The sequence below is a fragment of the Protopterus annectens genome, chromosome 12.part0 (genome assembly GCF_019279795.1).
Source record: "Protopterus annectens isolate FY-2018-M chromosome 12.part0, PAN1.0, whole genome shotgun sequence".
Lineage (NCBI taxonomy): Eukaryota > Metazoa > Chordata > Ceratodontiformes > Protopteridae > Protopterus > Protopterus annectens.
The window spans coordinates 1,513,763,605-1,513,787,374 of NC_056746.1; the positions used below are offsets into that span (position 1 = coordinate 1,513,763,605).

At 38.9% G+C, this 23,770-nt stretch overlaps 1 protein-coding gene across 1 annotated transcript in view; it reads left to right on the plus strand.

The window, feature by feature from the left end:
* LOC122817266 (MYCBP associated protein) overlaps positions 1 to 23,770 on the plus strand; it is a 2,683,797-nt gene that overhangs the window by 1,497,884 nt on the left and 1,162,143 nt on the right. Inside the window, exon 9 of the mRNA XM_044090481.1 lies at positions 13,194 to 13,312. Coding sequence (XP_043946416.1) covers positions 13,194 to 13,312 — 119 coding nt within the window. The remainder of the gene's footprint in view (positions 1 to 13,193; positions 13,313 to 23,770) is intronic.

Genomic DNA, 23,770 nt, shown 5'->3' on the forward strand with positions numbered 1-23,770 from the left:
AAACTAGTGCAGAACTGTTACACAAATAAAAAACAATGCAGTACTCGTATGCAAAATAAATACAACAGTGCAGTAAACTAGTGCAGAACTGTTGCACAAATAAATAAAAAACAATGCAGTACTGATATGAAAAAAAAAATAACAGTGCAATAACTAGTGCAGAACCGTTACACAAATAAATAAACAATGCAGTACTGACAAACAAAATCAATACAGCAGTGTAGTAAAGTAGTGCAGAAGTGTTACACAAATAAATGAAAAACAATGCAGTACTGATAAGCAAAATAAATACAACAGTGCAGTAAACTAGTGCAGAACTATTACACAAACAAAGAACAATGCAGTACTGATAACCAAAATAAATGCAACAGTGCAGTAAACTAGTGCAGAACTGTTACACAAATAAATAAAAAATGAAGTACTGCTAAGCGAAATAAATACAACCAGTCCAGTGCTGATAAGAAACACTGAATTAAAGTGCGAAAAATATACTTATGTAGCTCTGTAATTCAGATTAAGAAGTATTCTCCATCAGGCACAAACTATACAAAAATTCAATCACATCGCAGTTATATAAATGCAGACACAAAAAAGTAAATAATTCAGTCAAACAAAAAAATGCAAACAGTGCAATAAACTAGTGCAGAACTGTTTCAAATAAATAAAAAACAATGCAGTACTGATAAGCAGAATAAATACAACCAGTGCAGTGCTGATAAGAAGCAGTAGAGTAGTGCAGGACTGTTACACAAATAAATAAAAAACAATGCAGTACTGGTAAATAAAATAAATACAACAGTGCAGTAAACATGTGCAGAAATGTTACAGAAATAAAAAAACAATGCAGTACTGATAAGCAAAATAAATACAACCAGTGCAGTGCTGGTAAGAAACACTGAATAACTAAAGTGCAAAAATATTCATATGTAGCTTTGTAATTCAGATTAGGAAGAATTCTCTGTCAGGCACAAATGGAGCTCAGCAAGATAGGCAGTGATTCAATTCAAATGTAATATTTTTATGCAAACATATAAAAGACCCTTCCAAAGTCACTCCCTAAGACAAACAGATAACACAAAAGCTGAATGACCAGTTTTAGCTCTCTGGAGTGAGTACACCACAAACTCTCAGTAGGGGCGGGCAACAGCAAAAGCCACAAACTACAGAAAAATTCAACCACAGGTCAGCAGTTATATAAATGGAGACAAAGAAAACTAAATAATTCAGTCAAACAAAAAAAAATAAATACAAACACTGCAGTAAACTAGTACAGAACACTTACACAAATAAAGAAAAAACTATGCAGTACTGATAAACAAAGTAAATATAAAAGTGCAGTAAACTAGTGCAGAACTGTTACACAAATAAATAAAAAACAATGCAGTACTGATAAGTAAAATAAATACAACCAGTGCAGTGCTGATAAGAAACACCAAACAAAGTGCAAAAAATATACTTATGTAGCTTTGTAATTCAGATTGTTTAAGAAATATTCTCCGTGAGGCACAAATGGAGCTCAGCAAGATAAGCAGTGATTCAACTCAAGTGTAATATTTTTATACCAGCAGATAAAAGACCCTTCCAAAGTAATAGCCTGAGACAAAGACATAACACAAAAGCTGTTTGACCAGTTTTAGCTCTTTGGACTGAGTACACCACAAACTCTCAGTAGGGGCGGGCAACAGCAAAAGCCACAAACTGTACAAAAATTCAACCACAAATCTGCGCTTATATAAATGGAAACACAGAAAAGTAAATAAGTCAGTCAAACAAATAAATAAATCAAAACAGTGCAGTAAACTAGTCCAGAACTGATCCTCAAATAAATAAAAAACAATTCAGTACTGATAAGCAAAATAAATACAACAGTGCAGTAAACTAGTGCAGAACTGTTACACAAATAAATAAAAAACAATGCAGTGCTGATAAGCAAAACAAAAAAATACAACAGTGCAGTAAATTATTGCAGAACTGTTACCCAAATATATAAAAACAATGAAATACTGATGAGCAAAATAAATACAACAGTGCAGTCAACTAGTGCAGAACTCTTACACAAATAAATCAAAAACAGTGCAGTACTGATAAGCAAAATAAATTCAACAGTGCAGTAAACTAGTGCAGAACTATTACACAACTAAATAAAAAACAATGCAATACTGATAAGCAAAATATATACAACCAGTGCAGTGCTGGTAAGAAACACTGAATAACTAAAGTGCAAAAATATTCATATGTAGCTTTGTAATTCAGATTAGGAAGAATTCTCTGTCAGGCACAAATGGAGCTCAGCAAGATAGGCAGTGATTCAATTCAAATGTAATATTTTTATGCAAACATATAAAAGACCCTTCCAAAGTCACTCCCTAAGACAAACAGATAACACAAAAGCTGAATGACCAGTTTTAGCTCTCTGGAGTGAGTACACCACAAACAAACAGCAAAAGCCACAAATTACAGAAAAATTCAACCACAGGTCAGCAGTTATATAAATGGAGACAAGGAAAACTAAATAATTCAGTCAAACAAAAAAAAAATACAAACACTGCAGTAAACTAGTACAGAACACTTAAGCAAAATAAATTCAACAGTGCAGTAAACTAGTGCAGAACTGTTACACAACTAAATAAAAAACAATGCAATACTGATAAGCAAAATATATACAACCAGTGCAGTGCTAAGTGTGAAAAATATAGTTATGTAGCTCTGTAATTCAGATTTTTTTAAGCATTCTCCGTCAGGCACAAATGGAGTTCAGCAAGATAAGCAGTGATTCAACTCAAATGTAATATTTTTATACCAACAGATAAAAGACCACTTTTATCTCTCTGGACTGAGTACACCATAAACTCCCATTAGGGGCGGGTAACAGCAAAAGCCACAAATGATACAAAAATTCAATCACAGATCATCATATTATATAAATTGTGACACAGAAAAGTAAATAATTCAGTCAAAAAATAAATAAAAAACAATGCCGTAAACTAGCGCAGAACTATTACATAAACAAATAAACAACAATGCAGTACTGATAAGCAAACTAAATACAATATTGTAGTCAACTAGTGTAGAGCTTTTACACAAATAAATGAAAAACAATGCAGTACTGATAAGCAAAATAAATACAACAGTGCAGGAAATTAGTGCAGAACTGTTACACAAATAAAAAACAATGCAGTACTGATAAGCAAAATGAATACAACCACTACAGTGCTGTTAAGAATCACTGAACAATTAAAGTGCAAAAGTTATACATATGTAGCCCTATTATTAAGATTGTTTAAGAAACATTCTCGGTTAGGCAAAATGGAGCACAGCAAGATAAACAGCGATTCAACTCAAATGTAATATTTTTATACCAGCAGATTAAAGACCCTTCCAAAGTCACACCCTGAGTCAAAGAAATAACACAGAAGCTGTTTGACCAGTTTTACCTCTCTGGACTGAGTACACCACAAACTCTCAGTAGGGGCGGGCAACAGCAAAAGCCAGAAAGTATAAAAAATTCAACCACAGATCAGCAGTTTTATAATTGGAGACATAGAAAAGTAAATTATTCAGTCAAACAAATAAATAAATCAAAACAGTGCAGTAAACTAATACAGAACTATAAACAGTGCAGTAAATTAATGCAGAACTGTTACACAAATAAATAAAAAACAGTACAGTACTGAAAAGCAAAATAAATACAACAGTGCAGTAAACTAGTGAAGAAGTGTTACACAAATAAATAAAAAAATGTGGTATTGATAAGCAAAATAAATACAACCAGTGCAGTGCTAATAAGAAACACTTAACAATTAAAGTGCAAAAAATACTTATTTAGCTGTGTAATTCAGATTAAAAAGTATTCTCCTTCAGGCAAAAATGGAGCTCAGAAAGATAAGCAGTGATTCAACTCAAATGTAATATTTTTATACCATAAGATAGAAGACCCTTCAAAAGTCACACTCTAAGACAAAGAGATAACACAGAAGCAGAATGACCAGTTTTAGCTGTCTCCACTGAGTACACCACAAACTCCCAGTAGGGGCGGGTAACAACAAAAGCCACAAACTATGCAAAAATTCAACCACAGGTCAGCAGTTATAGAAATGGAGACAGAAAAGTAAATAATTCAGTCAAACAAATAAATAAAGAAAAGTGCAGTAAACTAGTGCAGAAGTGTTACACAAATAAAAAAAACAATACAGTACTGATAAGCAAAATAAATGCAACAGTGCAGTAAACTAGTACAGAACTCTTACACAAATAAGTAAAAAAACAATGCAGTACTGATAAGCAAAATAAATACAAGTGCAGTGCTGATAAGAAGCACTAAACAATTAAAGTGAGAAAAATATACATATGTAGCTGTGTAATTCATATTTTTGAAGAAGTATTCTCTGTCAGGCACAAATGGAGCTCAGCAAGATAAGCAGTGATTCTACTCAAATGTAATATTTTTATACCAACAGATAAAAGACCCTTCCAAAGGCACACCCTGAAACAAAGAGATAAAACAGAAGCTGTTTGACTAGTTTTAGCTTTCTGGACTGAGTACTGCAGAAACGCTCAGTAGGGGCAGGCAACAGCAAAAGCCACAAACTATTCAAAAATTCAACCACAGATCAACGGTTATATAAACAGAGGCAGAGAAAAGTAAATAGTTCTGTCAAGCAAACAACTAAATAAAAACAGTGCAGTAAACTAGTGCAGAACTGTTACACTAAGAAATAAAAAAACAATGCAGTATTGATAAGTAAAATATATACAACCAGTGCAGTTAACTAGTGCAGACCCGTTACACAAATAAAAAAAAAATACAGTACTGATGAGCGAAATAAATACAACCAGTTCAGTGCTGATAAGAAAAAAATGAACAGTTCAACTGTGAAAAATATACTTATGTAGCTCTGTAATTGAGATTGTTTAAGAAATATTCTCCATCAGGCAAAAATGGAGTTCAGCAAAATAAGCAGTGATTCAACTCAATTTAAAATTTTTACACCAACAGATTAAAGACCCTTCCAAAGTCACACCCTGAGACAAAGAGATAACACAGAAGCTGCTTGGCCAGTTTTAGCTCTCTGAACTATACACCACAATGTCCCAGTAGGGGCGGGTAACAGCAAAAGCCACAAAGTATACAGAAATTCAAGCACAGATCATCAGTAATATAAATGGAGACACAGAAAAGTAAATAATTTGGTCAAACAAATAAATAAAAAACAGTGCAGTAAACTAGTGCAGAACTGTTACACGAATAAATAAAAAACAATGCAGTACTGATAAACAAAATAAATACAAGAGTGCAGTAAAATAGTGCAGAACTGTTACACAAATAAATAAAAAACAATGCAGTACTGATAAGCAAAATATATGTTCTCCGCATAAGTAATTTGGCAAATAAGAAGTGGGGCTGTCAAAGAGATGAAGAAAGTAGACCTGAGTATAAGAAGATGAGGTGCATGGCAAAGAGAGAGGTGTCGAAGGCTAAGTATAAGGCATATGGAGAGTTGTATGAGAGATTGGACACTAAAGAGGGAGAAAAGGACCTGTACCGATTGGCTAGACAGAGGGACAGAGCTGGGAAAGATGTGCAGCAGGTAAGGGTGATAAAGGATAGTGAGGGAAGCATACTTACAAGTGAGGAGAGTGTGTTGAGTTGACGGAAAGAGTTATTTGAAGGGCTGATGAATGAAGAGAATGAGAGAGAGAGAAGTTTGGATGATGTGGGAATAGTGAATCCGGAAGTGAAACAGATTAGCAAGGAGGAAGTAAGGACAGCTATGAAGAGGTTGAAGAATGGAAAGGCTGTTGGCCCAGATGACATACCAGTGGAAGCATGGAGGTGCTTAGGAGAAATGGCAGTGAAATTTTTAACCAGATTGTTTAATGACATTTTGGAAAGTAAGAGGAAGCCTGAGAAGTGGGGAAAAAGTGTTTTGGTACTTATCTTTAAGAATAAGGGTGATGTGCAGAGTTGCAGTAACTCCAGAGGGATAAAACTGATCAGTCACAGCTTAAAGTTATGGGAAAGAGTAGTGGAAGCTAGGTTAAGAAGGGAGGTGATGATTAGTGATCAGCAGTATGGTTTCATGCCAGGAAAGAGCACTACAGATGCAATGTTTGCTCTGAGAGTGTTGTTGGAGAAATACAGAGAAGGTCAGAAGGAGTTGCATTGTGTCTTTGCGGACTTAGAGAAAGCATATGACAGGGTGCCTAGAGAGGAGTTGTGGTATTGTATGAGGAAGTTGGGAGTGGCAGAAAAGTATGTAAGAGTGGTACAGGATATGTACGAGGGTAGTGTGACATTGATGAGGACTGCGGTGGGAGTGACAGATACATTTAAGGTGGAGGTGGGATTACATCAAGGATCAGCTCTTTCTTGTTTGCAGAGGTGATGGACAGGTTGACAGATGAGATCAGACAGGAGGTCCTGTGGACTATGATGTTTGCAGATGACATTGTGATATGTTGTGAGAGTAGGGACCAGGTTGAGGGACCCTGGAGAGGTGGAGATATGCTTTAGAGAGGAGGGGAATGAAGGTCAGCATGGCTAAAACAGAATATATATGTATAAATGAGAGGGAGGGTAGAGGAATGGTGAGGATGCAGGGAGTAGAGTTGGTAAAGGTGGATGAGTTTAAGTACTTGGGATCAAAAGTTTAGAGTAATGGTGAGTGTGGAAGAGAGGTGAAGAAGAGAGTACAGGCAGGGTGGAATGGGTGGAGAAGAGTGTCAGGAGTGATTTGTGACAGACGGGTACCAGTAAGAGTGAAAGGGAAGGTCTGCAAAAGGGTAGTGAGACCCGCTATGTTATATGGGTTGGAGACGGTGGCATTGACAAAAAGGCAGGAGTCAGAGCTAGATGTGGCAGAGTTAAAGATGTTAAGATTTGCACTGGGTGTGACTAGGATGGACAGGATTAGGAATCAGTATATTAGAGGGTCAGCTCAGGTTGCACAGTTTGGAGACAAAGCAAGAGAGGTGAGATTGTGTTGATTTGGACATGTGCTGAGGAGGGATGCTGATATATTGGGAAATGGATGCTAAGGATGGAGCTGCCAGGTAAGAGGAAAAGAGGAAGGCCTAAGATAAGGTTTATGGATGTGGTGAGAGAGGACATGCAGGCGGTTGGTGTGAAAGACCATGATGCAGAGGACAAGAAGAAATGGAAACAGATGATCCGCTGTGGCGACCCCTAACAGAAACAGCCGAAAGAAGATGATGATGATAAGCAAAATAAATACACCCAGTGCAGTGCTGATAAGAAACACTGAACAATTAAAGTGTGAAAAATATACATATGTAGCTCTGTAATTCAGATTGTTTAAGAAGTATTCTCCGTCTGGCACAAATGGAGCTCAGCAAGATAAGCAGTGATACTTTACAAAGTAAATAATTCAGTCAAAAAGATGAATAAATATCAGTGCAGTAAACTAGTGCAGACTGTTACAAAAAATAAATGAAAAATAATGCAGTACTAATAAACAAAATAAATACAACAGTGTATTAAACTAGTGCAGAACTGTTACACAAATACATAAAAACAATGTACTACTGATAAGCAAAATAAATACAACCAGTGCAGTGCTGATAAGAAACACTAAACAATGTGGGAAAATATACTTATGTAGCTCTGTAATTCAGATTAAGTAGTATTCTCCGTCAGGCACAAATGGAGCTCAGCAAGATAAGCAGTGATTCAACTCAAATGTAATATTTTTATACCAACAGATAAAAGACACTTCCAAAGTCACACACTGAGACAAAGAGATAACACAGAAGCTGTTTGACCAGTTTTAGCTCTCTGAACTGCGTACACCACAAACTCCCAGTAGGGGGGGGGGTTACAGCGAAAGTAACAAACTATACAAAAATTCAACCAAAGATTATCAGTTGTATAAATGGAGACCCAGAAAAGTAAATTATTGAGTCTAACAAATAAATAGAAAACAGTGCAGTAAACTAGTGCAGAACTGTTACACAAATAAATAAAAAAAACAATGCAGTACTGATAAGCAAAATAAATACAACCAGTGCAGTGCTGATAAGAAATACTGAACAATTAAAGTGCGAAAAATATACTTATGTAGCTGTGTAATTCAGATTCTTTAAGAAGTATTCTCTATCAGGCGTAAATGGAGTTCAGCAGGATAAGCAGTTATTCATTTCAAATATAATATTTTTATACCAACAGATAAAAGACCCTTCCAAAGGCACACCCTAAAATGAAGAGATAACACAGAAGCTGTTTGACCAGTTTTAGCTCTTTGGACTGAGTACACCACAAACTCCCAGTAGGGGCGGGTAGCAGCAAAAGCCACAAACTATACAAAAATTAAACCGCAGATCAGCAGTTATATAAATAGAGACACAGAAAAGTAAATAATTCAGTCAAACAAATAAATAAAAATAGTGCAGTAAACTAGTGCAGAAGCGTTACATAAATAAAAAATGCAGTACTGATAAGCAAAATAAATACAACAGTGCAGTAAACTACTGCATAACTGTTACAAATAAAAAAAATGCAGTACTGATGAGCAAAATAAATGCAACAGTGCAGTAAACTAGTGCAGAACTATTACACAAATAAATAAAAAATGCAGTACTGATAAGCAAAATAAATGCAACAGTGCAGTAAGTTAGAGCAGAACTGTTACACAAATAAATAAAAAATGCAGTACTGATAAGCAAAATAAATGCAACAGTGCAGTAAACTAGTGCAGAACTGTTACACAAATAAGTAAAAAAAAATGCAATACTGATAAGCAAAAGAAATACAAGTGCAGTGCTGATAAGAAGCACTGAACAATTAAAGTGCGAAAAATATACACATGAAGCTGTGTAATTCAGATTTTTGAAGAAGTATTCTCTATCAGGCACAAATGGAGCTCTGCAAGATAAGCAGTGATTTAACTCAAATGTAATATTTTTATACCAACAGATAAAAGACCCTTCCAAAGTCACACCCTGAGACACAGAGATAACACAGAAGCTGTTTGGCTAGTTTTAGCTTTCTGGACTGAGTACTGCACACACTCTCAGTAGGGGCAGGCAACAGCAAAAGCCACAAACTGTACAAAAATTCAACCACAGATCAGCAGTTATATAAACGGAGGCAGAGAAAAGTAAATAATTCAGTCAAACAAACAAATAAAAACAGTGCAGCAAACTAGTGCTGAACGTTTACACAAATAATTAAAAAGGAATGCAATACTGGTAAGCAAAATAATTACAACAGTGCAGTAAACTTGTGCAGAACTGTTACACAAACAAATAAAAAACAACGCAATGCTAATAAGCAAAATAAATACAACCAGTACAGTGCTGATAACAAACATTGAACAATTAAAGTGTGACAAATATAGTTATGTAGCTGTGTAATTCAGATTGTTTAAGAAGTATTCTCCGTCAGGCGCAAATGGAGCTCAGCAAGTTAAGCAGTGATTCAACTGAAATGTAATATTTTTATACCAACAGATAAAAGACCCTTCCCGAGACACACCCTGAGACAAAGAGATAAGACAGAAGCTATTTGACCAGTTTTAGGTCTCTGGACTGAGTGCACCAGAAACTCTCAGTAGGGGCGGGCAACAGCAAAAGCTAAAAACTATGCAAAACTTCATCCACATATCAGCAGGTATATAAATGGAGACACAAAAAAGCAAATAATTCAGTCAAAGAAATAAATAAATAAAAACAGTGCAGTAAACTAGTGCAGCACTGTTACACAAATAAATAAAAATGCAGTACTGGTAAGCAAAATAAATACAACAGTGCAGTAAAGTAGTGCAGAACTGGTACACAAATAAATAAAAAAACAATGCAATACTGATAAGCAAGATAAATACAACCAGTGCAGTGCTGAACAATTAAAGTGCGAAAATATACTTATGTAGCTCTGTAATTCAGATTGTTTAAGAAGTATTTTCCGGAGCTCAGCAAGATAAGCAGTGATTCAACTCAAATGTAATATTTTTATACCAACAGATAAAAGACCCTTCCAAAGTCAAACCCTGAGACAAAGAGATAACACAGAACATGTTTGACCAGTTTTATCTCTCTGTACTGAGTACATCACAAACTCTCAGTAGGGGCGGGCAACAGCAAAAGCCACAAGATATACAAAAATTCAACCACAGATCAGCAGTTATATAAATGGAGACACAGAAAAGTAAATAATTCAGTCAAACAAACAAACAAATAAATAAAAAACAGTGCAGTAAACTAGTGCAAAACTTTTGCACAATTAAATAAAAAACAATGCAGTACTGGTAAGCAGAATAAATACAGCAGTTCAGTAAACTAGTGCAGAACTATTACACAAATAAATAAAAAACATTGAAGTACTGATAAGCAAAATGAATACAACCAGTGCAGTGCTGATAAAAAAACACTGAACAATTAAAGTGTGAAAAATGTAGTTATGTAGCTCTGTAAGTCTGATTGTTTAAGAAGTATTCTCCATGAGGCACAAATGGAACTCAGCAAGATAAGCAGTTATTCAACTGAAATGTAATATTTTTATACCAACAGATAAAAGACACTTCCAAAGACACACCCTGAGGCAAAGAGATAAGATAGAAGCTGTTTGACCAGTTTTAGGTCTCTGGACTGAGTACACCAGAAACTCTCAGTAGGGGCGGGCAACAGCAAAAGCTAAAAACTATACAAAACTTCATCCACAGATCAGCAGGTATATTAATGGAGACACAGAAAATTAAATAACGGAGTCAAACAAATAAACAAAAACAGTGCAGTAAACTAGTGCAGAACTGTTACACAAATACATAAAAAAACAATGCAGTACTGATAAGCAAAATAAATACAACAGTGCAGTAAACTAGTGCAGAACTGTTACACAAATAAATAAAAAAATAACGCAGTACTGATCAGCAAAATAAATACAACAGTGCAGTAAACTAGTGCAGAACTGTTACACAAATAAATAAAAAAACAACGCAGTACTGATCAGCAAAATAAATGCAACCAGTGCAGTGCTGATAAGAAACACTTAACAATTAAAGTGCAAAAAATATACATATGTCTCTCTGTAATTCAGATTGTTTAAGATGTATTCTCCATCAGGCATAAATGGAGCTCAGCAAGATAAGCAGTGATTCAACTCAAATGTAATATTTTTATACCAACAGATAAAAGACCCTTCCAAAGTCACACCCTGAGACAAAGAGATAACACAGAAGCTGTTTAGGTAAACAAGTTTAAATAAATATATTATTAAGTGTATGTTTTGAAGGAAGAAGCAAGAGTAACGATGGTCCTAGATAAGAATATAGGCAATACAGTGCCAATAACAAGCTACTGTTAGTGCTCATCATAGCAAAGCAACATCCTTCATTGTAAGGGTTGATGACATTCAACTCTGCATAATGAATTGTGTACAATACTTGAAGCTCCCAAATATAATTACAGATCAGTAATCAGCTGTACCAGAAGTTACTGTGAACTTTCATCATCATTGACATCAGCTGCCAAATGTTGTATTGAACCCATTTCTAGTACTTTGTCAGACCTGCCTTATTTTTTTTTTTGCTCCAAATTCAAGTTAAGATAGTCAAATTAAAACTGCAAACCATTTGGAGACCATGAAGTTGTTCACAACAGAGTTCATTGCAGTAAATCCTGTGTTCTTTGCAAACAGTACGCAGCTCACAAATTATATTAGAAATAGTGGCATAAATATTTGTATAATTGTGTGTATTAATAGTTAAGAGTCTCTATCTTCAGTAAAACAGTGATGTTATATACAGTGCAGTTTAATAATATATATATTTGGGAAGCTTGATCCAAGTCATGTGAGTTGAGATGATTCTTCTATCTGCAGTAAAAATTTGAAGAGGAAGCAACACTGTTTTATGTCACAGATTCTCCACGTTTATTTTTGAATAGTATGAACAGAATGTTATCTGCACAGGTGTTAGATCTTTAACGTCTGACTTCTCAAGTTTATTCATTTGAACTGCAAGGCTGAATGGATAACCCATTGCATGCAGTATGCCTTATCTCAAGTTTTAGTGACATTAGAGTTATCTAGTTAGATGGTGCAAGGAACACAGTACCCTGCAATGGAGGTGCTGAGAGTTTTGTCTCATATAAAAAAAAAAAAAAAGAATGGAAGATTGCCTTTCGTTTTGGGGAGCTTAACCAAAGAAACTTTAATGAGATGGGTACTGGTGACCTAACACATATCTGCAGAATATTATCTATGCATTTATGTGCAGAGTATTGTCTCTGTTCTCTTTATGACTGGTACTTTTATCCCACAGTTATATGCCAGTGAAGAAGCAGTTTTCTGTTTCAGTGCTTATTGATAAGAAGGTCATAATCAGGGACATATTGGATCGTCATTTGCCCTTGGCTGTCATTCATTACAATATACAGTTCAGTTTCTCTCAGAGACATGCTGTTCTTACAGTGAGGGCACTATGTTACATGCCAAACTTAAAATGAGTCAAAACTTCTGCATTTAAAAGAATGTCATTTGTTATAACTAAAACTGAACTGTGGCTTTGATTTTAATAAACAATGTTATTTTAAAGGCAACATTTTTGAAATGTTTTTGTTTCATTTGTGGAATTTGGCTACACACTTTACGTCAGCTATTTTTATAGTTTTGTTTTTCTAGTAAACTTAAAATTTAACAATAAATAGCAGTGTTCAAGAATGGTACCACAGCTGTACTGCAGTCTTGCTGCAGGTGATCTAGGCACACTGTCTGAAAGGATGATGTGCTCTGGCTGCATCCCTTATGGAGCTGTGAAAATTTTGTGTATCACTGAAGCAACTGAAGTATAAAAGTGACAACTAGGCCATCTCTCTTTCCTTACCCCTTTTTTAACAGCAATATACAAAAGATGAAACATCTTTCTGCTTACATGACTTTACAGAAGTTCCCCAAGTCATCTTCACATCTGTGGAGTTGTGTCTGCAGAAACGAATTAAATCATACCCAAGTCTTCCCAGAATTGTGTAATCTTAAACTAAAACATCATATGAAGGGAAGCATTTGTTTTATTTACTGAGAAAAATATATATTTTTTGCCTGCATTGGTGAAGAATTTCTAGAGCTTAGGTATTCTTGACAATTTCAGAAAATTTACTGCACTACATGCTAGCATCTTTTTGCTTTCTAATGTAATGTAATCCATACCAGCTTTCTCCTTTTCCTCTGTCTTGTGGTTTAGGATATAGATGGTCTGGAAGTGATTGGCACTGGGCAACCTTTTACCTCTGTTTCTGTGCAGTTTTTCCCTCGGGGCAAGGAACTGAGAAGTGAAACAGTAACCGACGAGAAGGAAAACAAGTGAGTATTAATATTCATTTTTAAAGTAGAGACAAAATGTAAACAGAGCATCATTCCACTGACTGGCATCTGGCAGAAGCACCAGAGTCAGTCCACAGCACCTCAGGTTTTTGAGTTAGAAAATGTATCTGTCATCAAACGCTGATTAATGGTGGATGTACTTCTACCACTGGAAACTAGTAAGCAGGGTCTGAAAATGCCATGTTTATCTACTAAGCCAGCACAAGGATATAAATATGTAAGACATTTACACTATGCCAAGGTAAATGATAGGTATCTCATTTCCTATCCAAGTACAGAACTTTAAATTGTGACAACTTTAATGGTTTGGTGCTAATTTTGTTGAACATTTGCAAGAAATTGTAATAAATTATTTCATGCATATAGTTTAGTGTATGTATATAATTGTGTGCATTCATATTGATGTATTGCTGTGCACACAGGGGGATACTGTAACATGAGAAACAGAGAGATGGTGAAAGAGAACACTGGAATATTTGTGTGTGCATGTATATTTCTGTTGACCCTGGGAACAATGAAAGGGGTTGCTAGGGTGAGTATATAACACTCCAAGTAAAGTGACTTTGTTTTCTAGTGAAATGCAATGACTTTGGCTATGAAATTGGTCATAGGTTATTATGGAGTTAGAAAATAACCTTCATTAAATAGGGCAACTTTACTTTCAGAGATTGAATTTATAGGTGTGGTTTGTTTTTAGTTAGTAATAACTGCACATGCATGCTTAGATATGCACGCATGTGCGCGAGTATGTATATATTTATATATATATATATATATATATATATATATATATATATATAAATTGTTAAATATTTTGTAGGTGCAAATATATGTCATATATTTGCATAAGTTGGCATTGTTTCGTATATTATCCCATTCCATGCATTTATATACCTGATACATCATGCAACCAAACCATTAATACTATGTGTGTTTGTTTGTGTGTGTGTGTGTGTGTGTGTGTGTGTGTGTGTGTGTGTGTGTGTGTGTACCCAAAAAAAAAAAGGAAATAAATGAGTGTATTTGTACAGGAATGATATTGGTATACACATTGCTAATATAGACTGTTGTCCTAAATTTTAATGTAAGATCTGTATTAAAGATTATGTTGCAATCTTATTAAAAACAAGAAAACAGGATTCAAGCTGGTATTGCTTGTTTTAACAAAGGTTATTAAGTAAAAACAAAGGCTGAGCACTTTCACCCTTGTCAGAGCTTCATCAGATCTAAGTTATACATATAAGTAACAAGTAATATATACCTTTCTATTTTCCATATTAAAAATGTAAATTACAATGAAGGGATTAATCTAAGAGCACTTAAACAGATTACATTCAGTGACATTGAGTGGGACAGTTTTATGTACATAGTTTTCATTTTTTTGTGATTGGTGCTGGTGCTGTTTACTCCTTATCTAAGTGACACAAAGTCATTGTGTATTTTGTCTGTTAATAAGTGTACTACCTATAATGTCAAATAACAAATGCATTTTCCTTAAACAAAGTGTTCACTACTTTTAAGGCTGGAAATCTACATTTCCTCGGTACTAGGTTTCGTTGTCTGTTGATATGTGCGTGTGTGTGTACATATATGGATCTACTTGCTTTAGACAAGTAGCCCATATGTTAACCTCCAAAATGTCATCTGCAAAAGGTTGACAAACCGAATGTCAACACATTACCATACATGTGCTGAGAAAGAACCTCGGCATATGCAGTTTTCAAACAACAACAAAAAAATCAGTAGCATTGTTTTTTTACTGGGGTCAAGGCCCCCCTGCACCCTCACATCCCCTGCTAATTATATATCCTAACTGAGATTGCACAATCTCCAGGGAAAGTAAATATTCCGCTACCTGGGAACTGTCAGTCTCACACACCTGTCGAACATCGGCATACATCGACCAAATACAGTTCAATAAACAGATGTTGACAAACATGCATTTAGACCAAATGTAAGGCAATCATATTCTGCCCCTCTCCTACTAGGTTAGAGCTGCTCCATTGTACCCATTCCTTTCCTATTTTTACTTATCACCATGTATTGTTCCTGGCTATCTGACTTCTCAGCATCTTTAAAGACCACTCACTACTTGTCTTAAACCACTTACCATCCTTTTCCCATGCAATGCCTTACTACTTCATTCTATGCCCACCCACTCATAAGCATCAAATCTACTCTTTTTTTATTCTTGGATACTCTTCTAGCCCAGTGGCTACCCTGAGTAAACCTGACTGCTGTGTACTATTTATTTTCTTCCTACATTATTTACATCCCAAATCTATTCCCACAGTTCTACCTCCTCACTACATCCCTGCCACATATGAAACTGGGCCTGTTCCTTTGTTATTAGACCTAAAACATCAACTGTTATCCTTCATTTTACTTTTCTGTATCATTGTTGAAGTCATCATACATGTTGCTGATATACTGGATTCATTCCATTTACCTTTCTTTCTGAAGATATATTGATGTGAGAGTGTTCAATCTCGCCGTTTGTTCTTACACACGGGTTCGGAGCCGATCCTCGGCTCCGAGTCGGCCGCATAGCAAAACTTTGCATCTTAGAGAAGCTCGAGACCAGGCTATATCCCACAATCCTCACTGCCATTACTCAGATCTAGTTTGTCGCTGCAACAGATCACATCGAAAGAGAGCTCGGACCAGAGAAAATTTTGTTGTTCAGATAAGATAATTATATATTGTTACTTAAAAGTTCTTATAGTTATTGGGAATTTAGTTTTTGATCATACTTTAGTGTGTGTGTGTATTATTGTAGTTAGTTCTGCCATTTTTTCATAGGTTTCCCTTTGGGGCCTACCTGTTCTATCACTTATAGCTATATATATATATATATTTTTTTCTTTTACTTATAGCTGGTATTTAAACTTTTTCACAGTAAAAGTGTCTTCATTTTGATTATGTCTGAAAAAGCCAAATCCGGTTTTAAAAGGTGTCAGTGTGGGCAGAAAATGTCCATCACTGACAACCACTCTTCCTGCGTCTACTGTCTTGGCCCTCTCCACTTGCAAGAGGATTGCTCTATATGCCATTCCTTCAGTGGGAGGGTCATGACAGATAGACGCAGGAAACTTATAGATAGGGGATTTCTTAAGCCTGCTTTCCAGGAGGCTTTGGACAAGTCGGACCAGGCTTCTAAGTCCTCGAAGGGGTCAAAGATGTCGGAGCCCATGTCATCGGCTCCGAGTTCATCTTCAAAAGTTCATTCGCCAGTTCTACAGACTTCGGGGCCAAGCGTCGAATGTTTATCTTTCACTGAGCCCCAGGTCTTGGAACCGGTGTCGGAGCTACCGCCACCTTCCATTCTTCGGTCGGTGCCATCTTCGGCCCCTTCGACCCGATCTTCCAGACCGTTATCCGATACAGATGTGGATTGTGATTTGCAGAAACTTATGGAGAACACGGCCCTTTCCAAGTTGATTGCAGTTTCCCCCCAATTGGTGTCGAAACTAGAAGGCCTCCCTTTATCTCCAACAGGACCTCCTTCGAGACCCATCCAGTCTTCGGAGCTGGGAGAGGATGAGCCGATGATAGTGGAGCCCTCGGTGCTGAAACCGTCCATTGCACGATTGACACCGTTGACCTCGACTCCTTCGGAACCTATAGGTGAGTCGCGGAGTCGACGATCTCTCCTTGGTTCCGGGACCGAGAGTCGTACCGACCTTTCGGTGCCGACTCTCCCTCTTGGGGCCTCGGCGCAGATTGGCTTGGCTCCATCCTCGGGGTTGAGGCCCACGGGCCCCGTGTCTGGGATTCTTCCATGTTCTTCAAAACCGGGGGAGTCCTCGACCCGAGGTTCAGGGGGTTTTGACCTTATGAGGAAGGTTTTGTCTACACAGACAACCACTTCATCGGAGGCATCTTCTCCCTCCCCTAAGGAGCCGCTCTCTGTTTCTGTTCCCACGACACATCCAAAGTGTAGAGCACCACTGCCTCAGCCACCTCCAGAGGGTGCCCCCTGTTCCTCGGAGACCTCACCGGAAGCCCCCTCCGATGAGGTTCCGAGGAAAAGACTGTGCAAGAGGAGGCACTTGGATTCCCCTCAGGAATCTCTAACATCTGACACTGACTTGGATGAGGCAGAGGGGTCCCCAAAATCCCCCTCTGAGGATGTCTCATTTGCGGACATCTTGGAGATTTTAAAACAGAGGGGTGATTGGCAGTCCCTAGCCCCCACTGAGGACGAGTCGGTGTTGCTGAAGGCTTTTGGTGCTCAACCTTCTACCTCCTGGGTTACTCCGCCCTTCGATGAATTAATGGATTTAATTGCTCGAAGGGCGTGGGAGACACCGGACACAGTGGAACCGGTCCCTCGAAAATCAAGCAAGTTTAACACCGCTCCCCAGGACAAGACTTATCTCACCAAAGGAGTCCCGGTTGACGCTATGGTGGTGGCTGCAGCCACTAAAAAGAAGATGTCTGAGTCTTCCTCTTCTGTTCATCCTCCTAATAAGGATTCTAGGACTATGGACAGATATGGGAAGCGCGTTTTTAGTTCAGCGACTTTTTCCATGCTACACGTCTACAGAGGGATCTCATCAAAGAGCTGAGAGATACCCTCCAGGGTAACACAGATGCTGCTGTTTCAGATAAGGTAACAGCACAGCTTAACACCCTTACCTCCGTAGTTAACTCATCCATGAGGCTCATCTCATATGCGGCTGAAGGGTCGAGTAGAGCCGCAGCTTCAGCGATTGCGCTACGAAGGCAATCCTGGATGCGGCTGTGCTCATTTGCGGAAGCCTTCAAGTCTTCCTTCGTTAACGCCCCCTTTGATGGTGCCACTCTTTTTGGGCCCAAAGTTAAAGAGACACTAACTCGGTGTGAGCAAGGAAAGACTCTGTCTGCTGTCGGAGTCCGTTTTTCCGCTCCATCTAGACCGTACCCCAAAGGGCAACGAGGCAGAAAAATGTGGTTCCGTAAAACTCAGGGATCTTTCCAGGCCACACAGAGTGACCCCCCCCCAGAGGCGGGGGGGGGCAGAAATGGAAGACATCGCCCCGGCGGCAGAGGGGGTCCACAGATCCAAGGCGACAAGGATCTTATCCCTGGTAAGCCTTTCCAGCACCCCTGAATGGGGGCCCGACTGTCCTGCTCTGGAGGCAGTCGGGGGTCGCTTGGCTTTATACCCACAGGCCTGGCTAACTCTCACTTCAGACTCCTGGGTAAAAAGCATTGTAACCAGAGGATACAACATCCCCTTCATGTCAACTCCACCCCAACAAAGAAGGTTTCCAGATGTGCCACCCCATCTGCGAGGCCCAGCAGCAATAGAAATTTCAAAGCTGCTCGAAAAAAGAGTCATTCAGCCAGTCCCGGCGGACCAAAAAGGATCCGGAACTTACTCAAGGTTCTTTTTAGTTCCAAAAAAGACAGGGGACTGGAGACCCATTTTGGATCTCAGCAATCTCAATACCTTCGTGAAGAAGGAAAAGTTCTGGATGGTCACGCTTCAATCAATCCTTCCATTTTTGCAGAAGGACGACTGGATGTGCTCGATAGATCTCAAGGACGCGTACTACCACATCAAGATGGCCAGACCGTCCAGAGATCACCTGCGCTTCCGGCTAGGAGCCAGTCACTTTCAATTTCGAGCCCTGCCCTTTGGGCTCACCTCAGCCCCCAGGGTATTCACCAAATGCATGGCAGTGGTAGCGTCTCACTTGAGATGTCTAGGATTCCGGGTGTTTCCCTATCTGGACGACTGGCTCCTCACCGCCATCACCGAGCATCGCCTCATACAAGCCAGAGACTATACAGTCAACCTTTGTTCCTACCTAGGGATTTCCATAAACTTCGAAAAATCTGCCTTACTGCCCTCACAGCATATTTCATTCATCAGAGCAGACCTAGATACGCGCTTAACACTGGTAAAGCTCCCTACAATAAGGGCTTCATCCCTAAAGGAACAGGTTCTTCTTCTACTGCAAAGCAGGAAAGCCCCAGCCAAACTAGTGTTGAAGGTTTTCGGACTCATGGCAGCATCCCTGATTGCAGTTCCTATGGGGAGATTGCAAGTGAGGCTCCTCCAATGGCTGCTGTTCAAGCAGTGGTCGTTCCAGCAGTTACACCTAACACACGAGATTCTGATAACAGATTCTTGCAAGCGAGACCTCTCATGGTGGGTGTACAGTCAGGATCTCACCATGAGTCGTCCATTTGTTCTACCGAATCCGACGGCCACGATAACCACGGACGCTTCCCTGATAGGGTGGGGGGGACTATTTCAGGGAAGAACAGTCCAAGGGGAATGGTCCAACATGGAGTACAACCTGCACATAAATGTTCTGAAAATGAGGGCGGTGTTCTTGGCATTGCAACACTTTCAAACCCTCCTACCTCTAGGAACAGTAGCAGTTCAGACAGACAGCATGTCTGTAGTCTGGTACATAAACAAACAAGGGGGAACCAGATTTTACCCATTATGCAGAGAGGCCATGAGAATTTGGCAATGGGCAGAGTCCACGGGTCGCTTTCTGATAGCAACGCACATCCTGGGGTCATCCAACGTCATTGCGGACAGGTTGAGCAGAGCCATCCTGTTACCTCACGAGTGGTCCCTCAAGCTACAGGTGGCGGAAAGAATTTTCCGCAGATGGGGCCAACCTTGCTGTGATCTATTTGACTCCCCGATGAATACCAAATGCAGAAGCTATTTTGCCCTTCTACCCCCTCCAGGGGACTGTTACCTCACGAGTGGTCCCTCAAGCTACAGGTGGCGGAAAAAATTTTCCGCAGATGGGGCCAGCCTTGCTGCAATCTATTTGCCTCCCCGATGAATACCAAATGCAGAAGCTATTTTGCCCTTCTACCCCCTCCAGGGGATGTCCCCAGGGATGCACTGATACACGATTGGCCCCCAGGTCTCCTATATGCATTTCCACCTACCCCCTTGATTCCCAAATTTCTTCAGAAAGCCATGAACCTGGAAAGGACAATTATACTCATAGCCCCATTCTGGCCTCGACAGATATGGTTCCCCTTTCTTCGAGCCCATCAAACAGAGGAACCGTGGATCCTGGACCCAGTACCAGATCTACTGACACATTCGTCGGGAGTTCCTCACCTGTCTCTTCTATCCCTCAAACTAGCAGCTTGGCTGCTCCACTTCCCCACCTAGCCAGGTCTGATCTACTTTCTCCGGCAGTTCAGTGCATTTTGGTTGCCTCTCATAAGGCTTCCACTACAAAACTCTACAGGAGTAAATGGAAAAGCTTTGTGTACTGGGCATCTAGCTAACACTTGGACCCCCTGGTAGCTCCTTTACATAAAGTTCTAGAATTTCTATCCATCCTTTTTCACAAAGGAGCCTTTACTTCCACACTAAGAGTACAGTTGGCGGCCATATCCAACTTCCATGTTGGTGAGGACGGTTCTTCTATTATGTCCCACAGGCTTTGTAAGGCTTTTATGAAAGGTTCCTTCCATCTTCGACCGCCCATCAGAGACCCTTTATTCCCATGGAATTTAAATTTATTATTGTCGCAACTAATGTTGCCACCCTTCGAACCAGCCTCTTCTTGCCTCCTGAAGTTTTTGTCGTGGAAGACTCTTTTTCTTGTAGCGGTTACTTCAGCTCGAAGAGTTTCAGAGCTGCAAGCACTATCAGTCAAACCACCTTACTTAATTTTCCACCCAGATAGAGTTTCCTTACGAACAAACCCGTCTTTCCTTCCTAAGGTATGTTCTGTCATAAATATTAATCAGTCCATTGAACTCCCTACCTTTTTCAACAACCATACCAGTAAGTTGGAATATATGCTGCACAAGTTAGATGTCCACAGACAGCTAAGATTTTATTTGGACAGGACTAAGGATTACAGAAAAACAGATCAACTTTTTGTTGCGTTTGCAGACAATAAAAAGGGCATGGCAGTTACAAAACGTACACTTTCTAAATGGCTTACCGATTGTATAGCTTTTATATATTCTAAGTCGAATCAGGCCTTGCCCACCAAACCTAAGGGCCATTCTACTAGATCCGTTTCCACTTCCTTGGCTCATGCAGCTCACCTGCCTTTGGACACGATTTGTGCAGCAGCCACGTGGTCTAAACCACATACTTTCATCGCTCATTATAGAGTTGACAAAGCCTCCAAAGACAGGACATCTTTTGGTTCCACTGTGCTTAGGAACGTACTTCCATGAGTCAGTCGGGGTGACGGAGCTAGGGACGCTACCCATGTGTAAGAACAAACGGCGAGATTGAACACTCTCACATAAAAAAGTTATGTTCTTACCATAACGTTCCATGTGGAGTGTTCATCTCGCCTTTGTTCTTACATTCCCTCCCTTCCCTCCCTCACGTGTTTGGAAGAACGAGTAGGACTAGAGTCTGGTCCACATGCCTTAACCTCTTCCGGGTATATTGTCTCTTACCTCATGGGGTATATTTCGCTACCCTTTAGTTAATTTGTCAGTGAGATAGTGTCTCTGATTTTTTGTGGCTGTGTGTAGCCTTAGCACCTGAGGTTTATGGTTGGTCTGGTTTGCTTGCAAACTAGATCTGAGTAATGGCAGGGAGGATTGTGGGATATAGCCTGGTCTCGAACTTCTCTAAGATGCAAAGCTTTGCTATGCGGCCGACTCGGAGCAGAGGATCGGCTCCGAACCCGTGTTTAAGAACAAAGGCGAGATGAACACTCCACATGGAATGTTATGGTAAGAACATAACTTCTTTTTTTCTCCCTTCCACCTATTATTTTCCATCAGTCAGGTCCTCCTTAATCTCCTTAATGCTTCCCTAGCGCTATGTCCTAGCCCTTGATAAATGTAAGTTATTCTGCCTTCCTTATACCCAAACTCTTACTCTGCCTTTTTACTCATGTTACACTCTCTACCTTGCTTCTCTATTAACCATTTTCTTTTAACTGCTCTCCTAATCCTATCGCATCTTAGCATTCTCCAAAGACTACCCAGTAGTGATATCTCATGTCTTCAAAAGACTTCAAATTCCTTTCTCTGCTAGTCGGTATGCAAGTTTTTTTTTTTCTATTTCCTTGCCTTCCTTCCACAATCTTAGCCCTATGTTCTTTCACCCTGTGTATATACCTGCTCCATTATGTATCCCTGCAATTTCCTGCATCTTTCTGAAATTCCAGTCAGTTTACATTTGGGTACTAACCCTTACCTTGTTTCTTCCTTTTCCTTTGCACAGTACATATAAGCTGACCTTGCTTTGTTTCTCTTTCCACCCCTACCAGTTGCTTCACACTCTCCATTTCCCCTAGCCTCTCAGCCTTATTTACTACAAGCATGTTTCTTTATAGGTCTGGCATCTCCGTCTACCATCATTCTTCTCTAGCCAAAATCTTTCTTTCCCTTTTTTTACCCCCTGCTCTTCCACACATATCAGTCTCAATGTGCCTGCCACTTCCTTACCCCATATTTCAATGTCAGATGATCCATTGCGCCAAATATAAATGCAACAATACCACCACCATTTTCATCATTGTGACTTTTCTTGTTAATAAGTTTACCCTACTGATCCCCCTTTTTAGCATCATTTTAATGTCCCTCTCCATTACATTTTTGCTCATGGTATCCTGTAGTAGAAGGTATATCACTGGTCCTAAATACCATGCTCTTTGTTTCTCCCAGGAGAGACCCACCCTTCTGCCTTTACTTTTCCTTCTGGTACCACTGTAACTTCAACAGTAAAGTAACAGTGATGGCTAAACATCTTTCATAGTCTTTTAAAAATCTCTGGAATTCTAGAAAGTTATAAGAAACAATGTGCTGGAAAGGCAGTTGGCAAACTTTAATCATATAAAACAATAAAATTAGGCAAGTGCTTTTGTAGAACACTATACTTTTTCAGACCATAGAAATTAAAATAACACATGCCTGTTATATAGTAATTCATAAATATGGCATCCAATAAAACAATGACATAAATCACATAATTTAATTAAGAACGAGGTCAATGATGTTTCCTTTTCTTTAATGTAGGTCTTAAAGAGACCTATGGGAATTGTTCTGGATTTTGCACTTACAGGCAGATAAAGAAGGAGGTTTAAATGATAAGATCCCTTGAACAGAGATTTAGTTTTTGGTTCTTCTGCTGCAGAGGTGCTCAAAAATGTGATGAAATGGTTAAATTGATACAGGGAATCCCTAAGATTTTTCAGCCCTCCTTTTCCAAATTTTCTAAGAGATTTTCTAACTCCTCATCCAAAACTGTCAAAAAAAAAAAAAAAAAAAAGCAAAATAAACAGTCTTAACGAAATGCAGGTAAACAGAATGACTTTTTAAAATGGACCTTGTATGCTCCTTACAACCTGGCAGCCACATTTTATTTTCAGAAAGTCTGAATCCTCACTTTTCTCTTTGGCAACAGAAAGCTTCAGACAAATAGGTTCTGAAGATCATTCATCAAGTTTACAGATGGCAGAGAGAGGAAATTCCTCCTTTCCA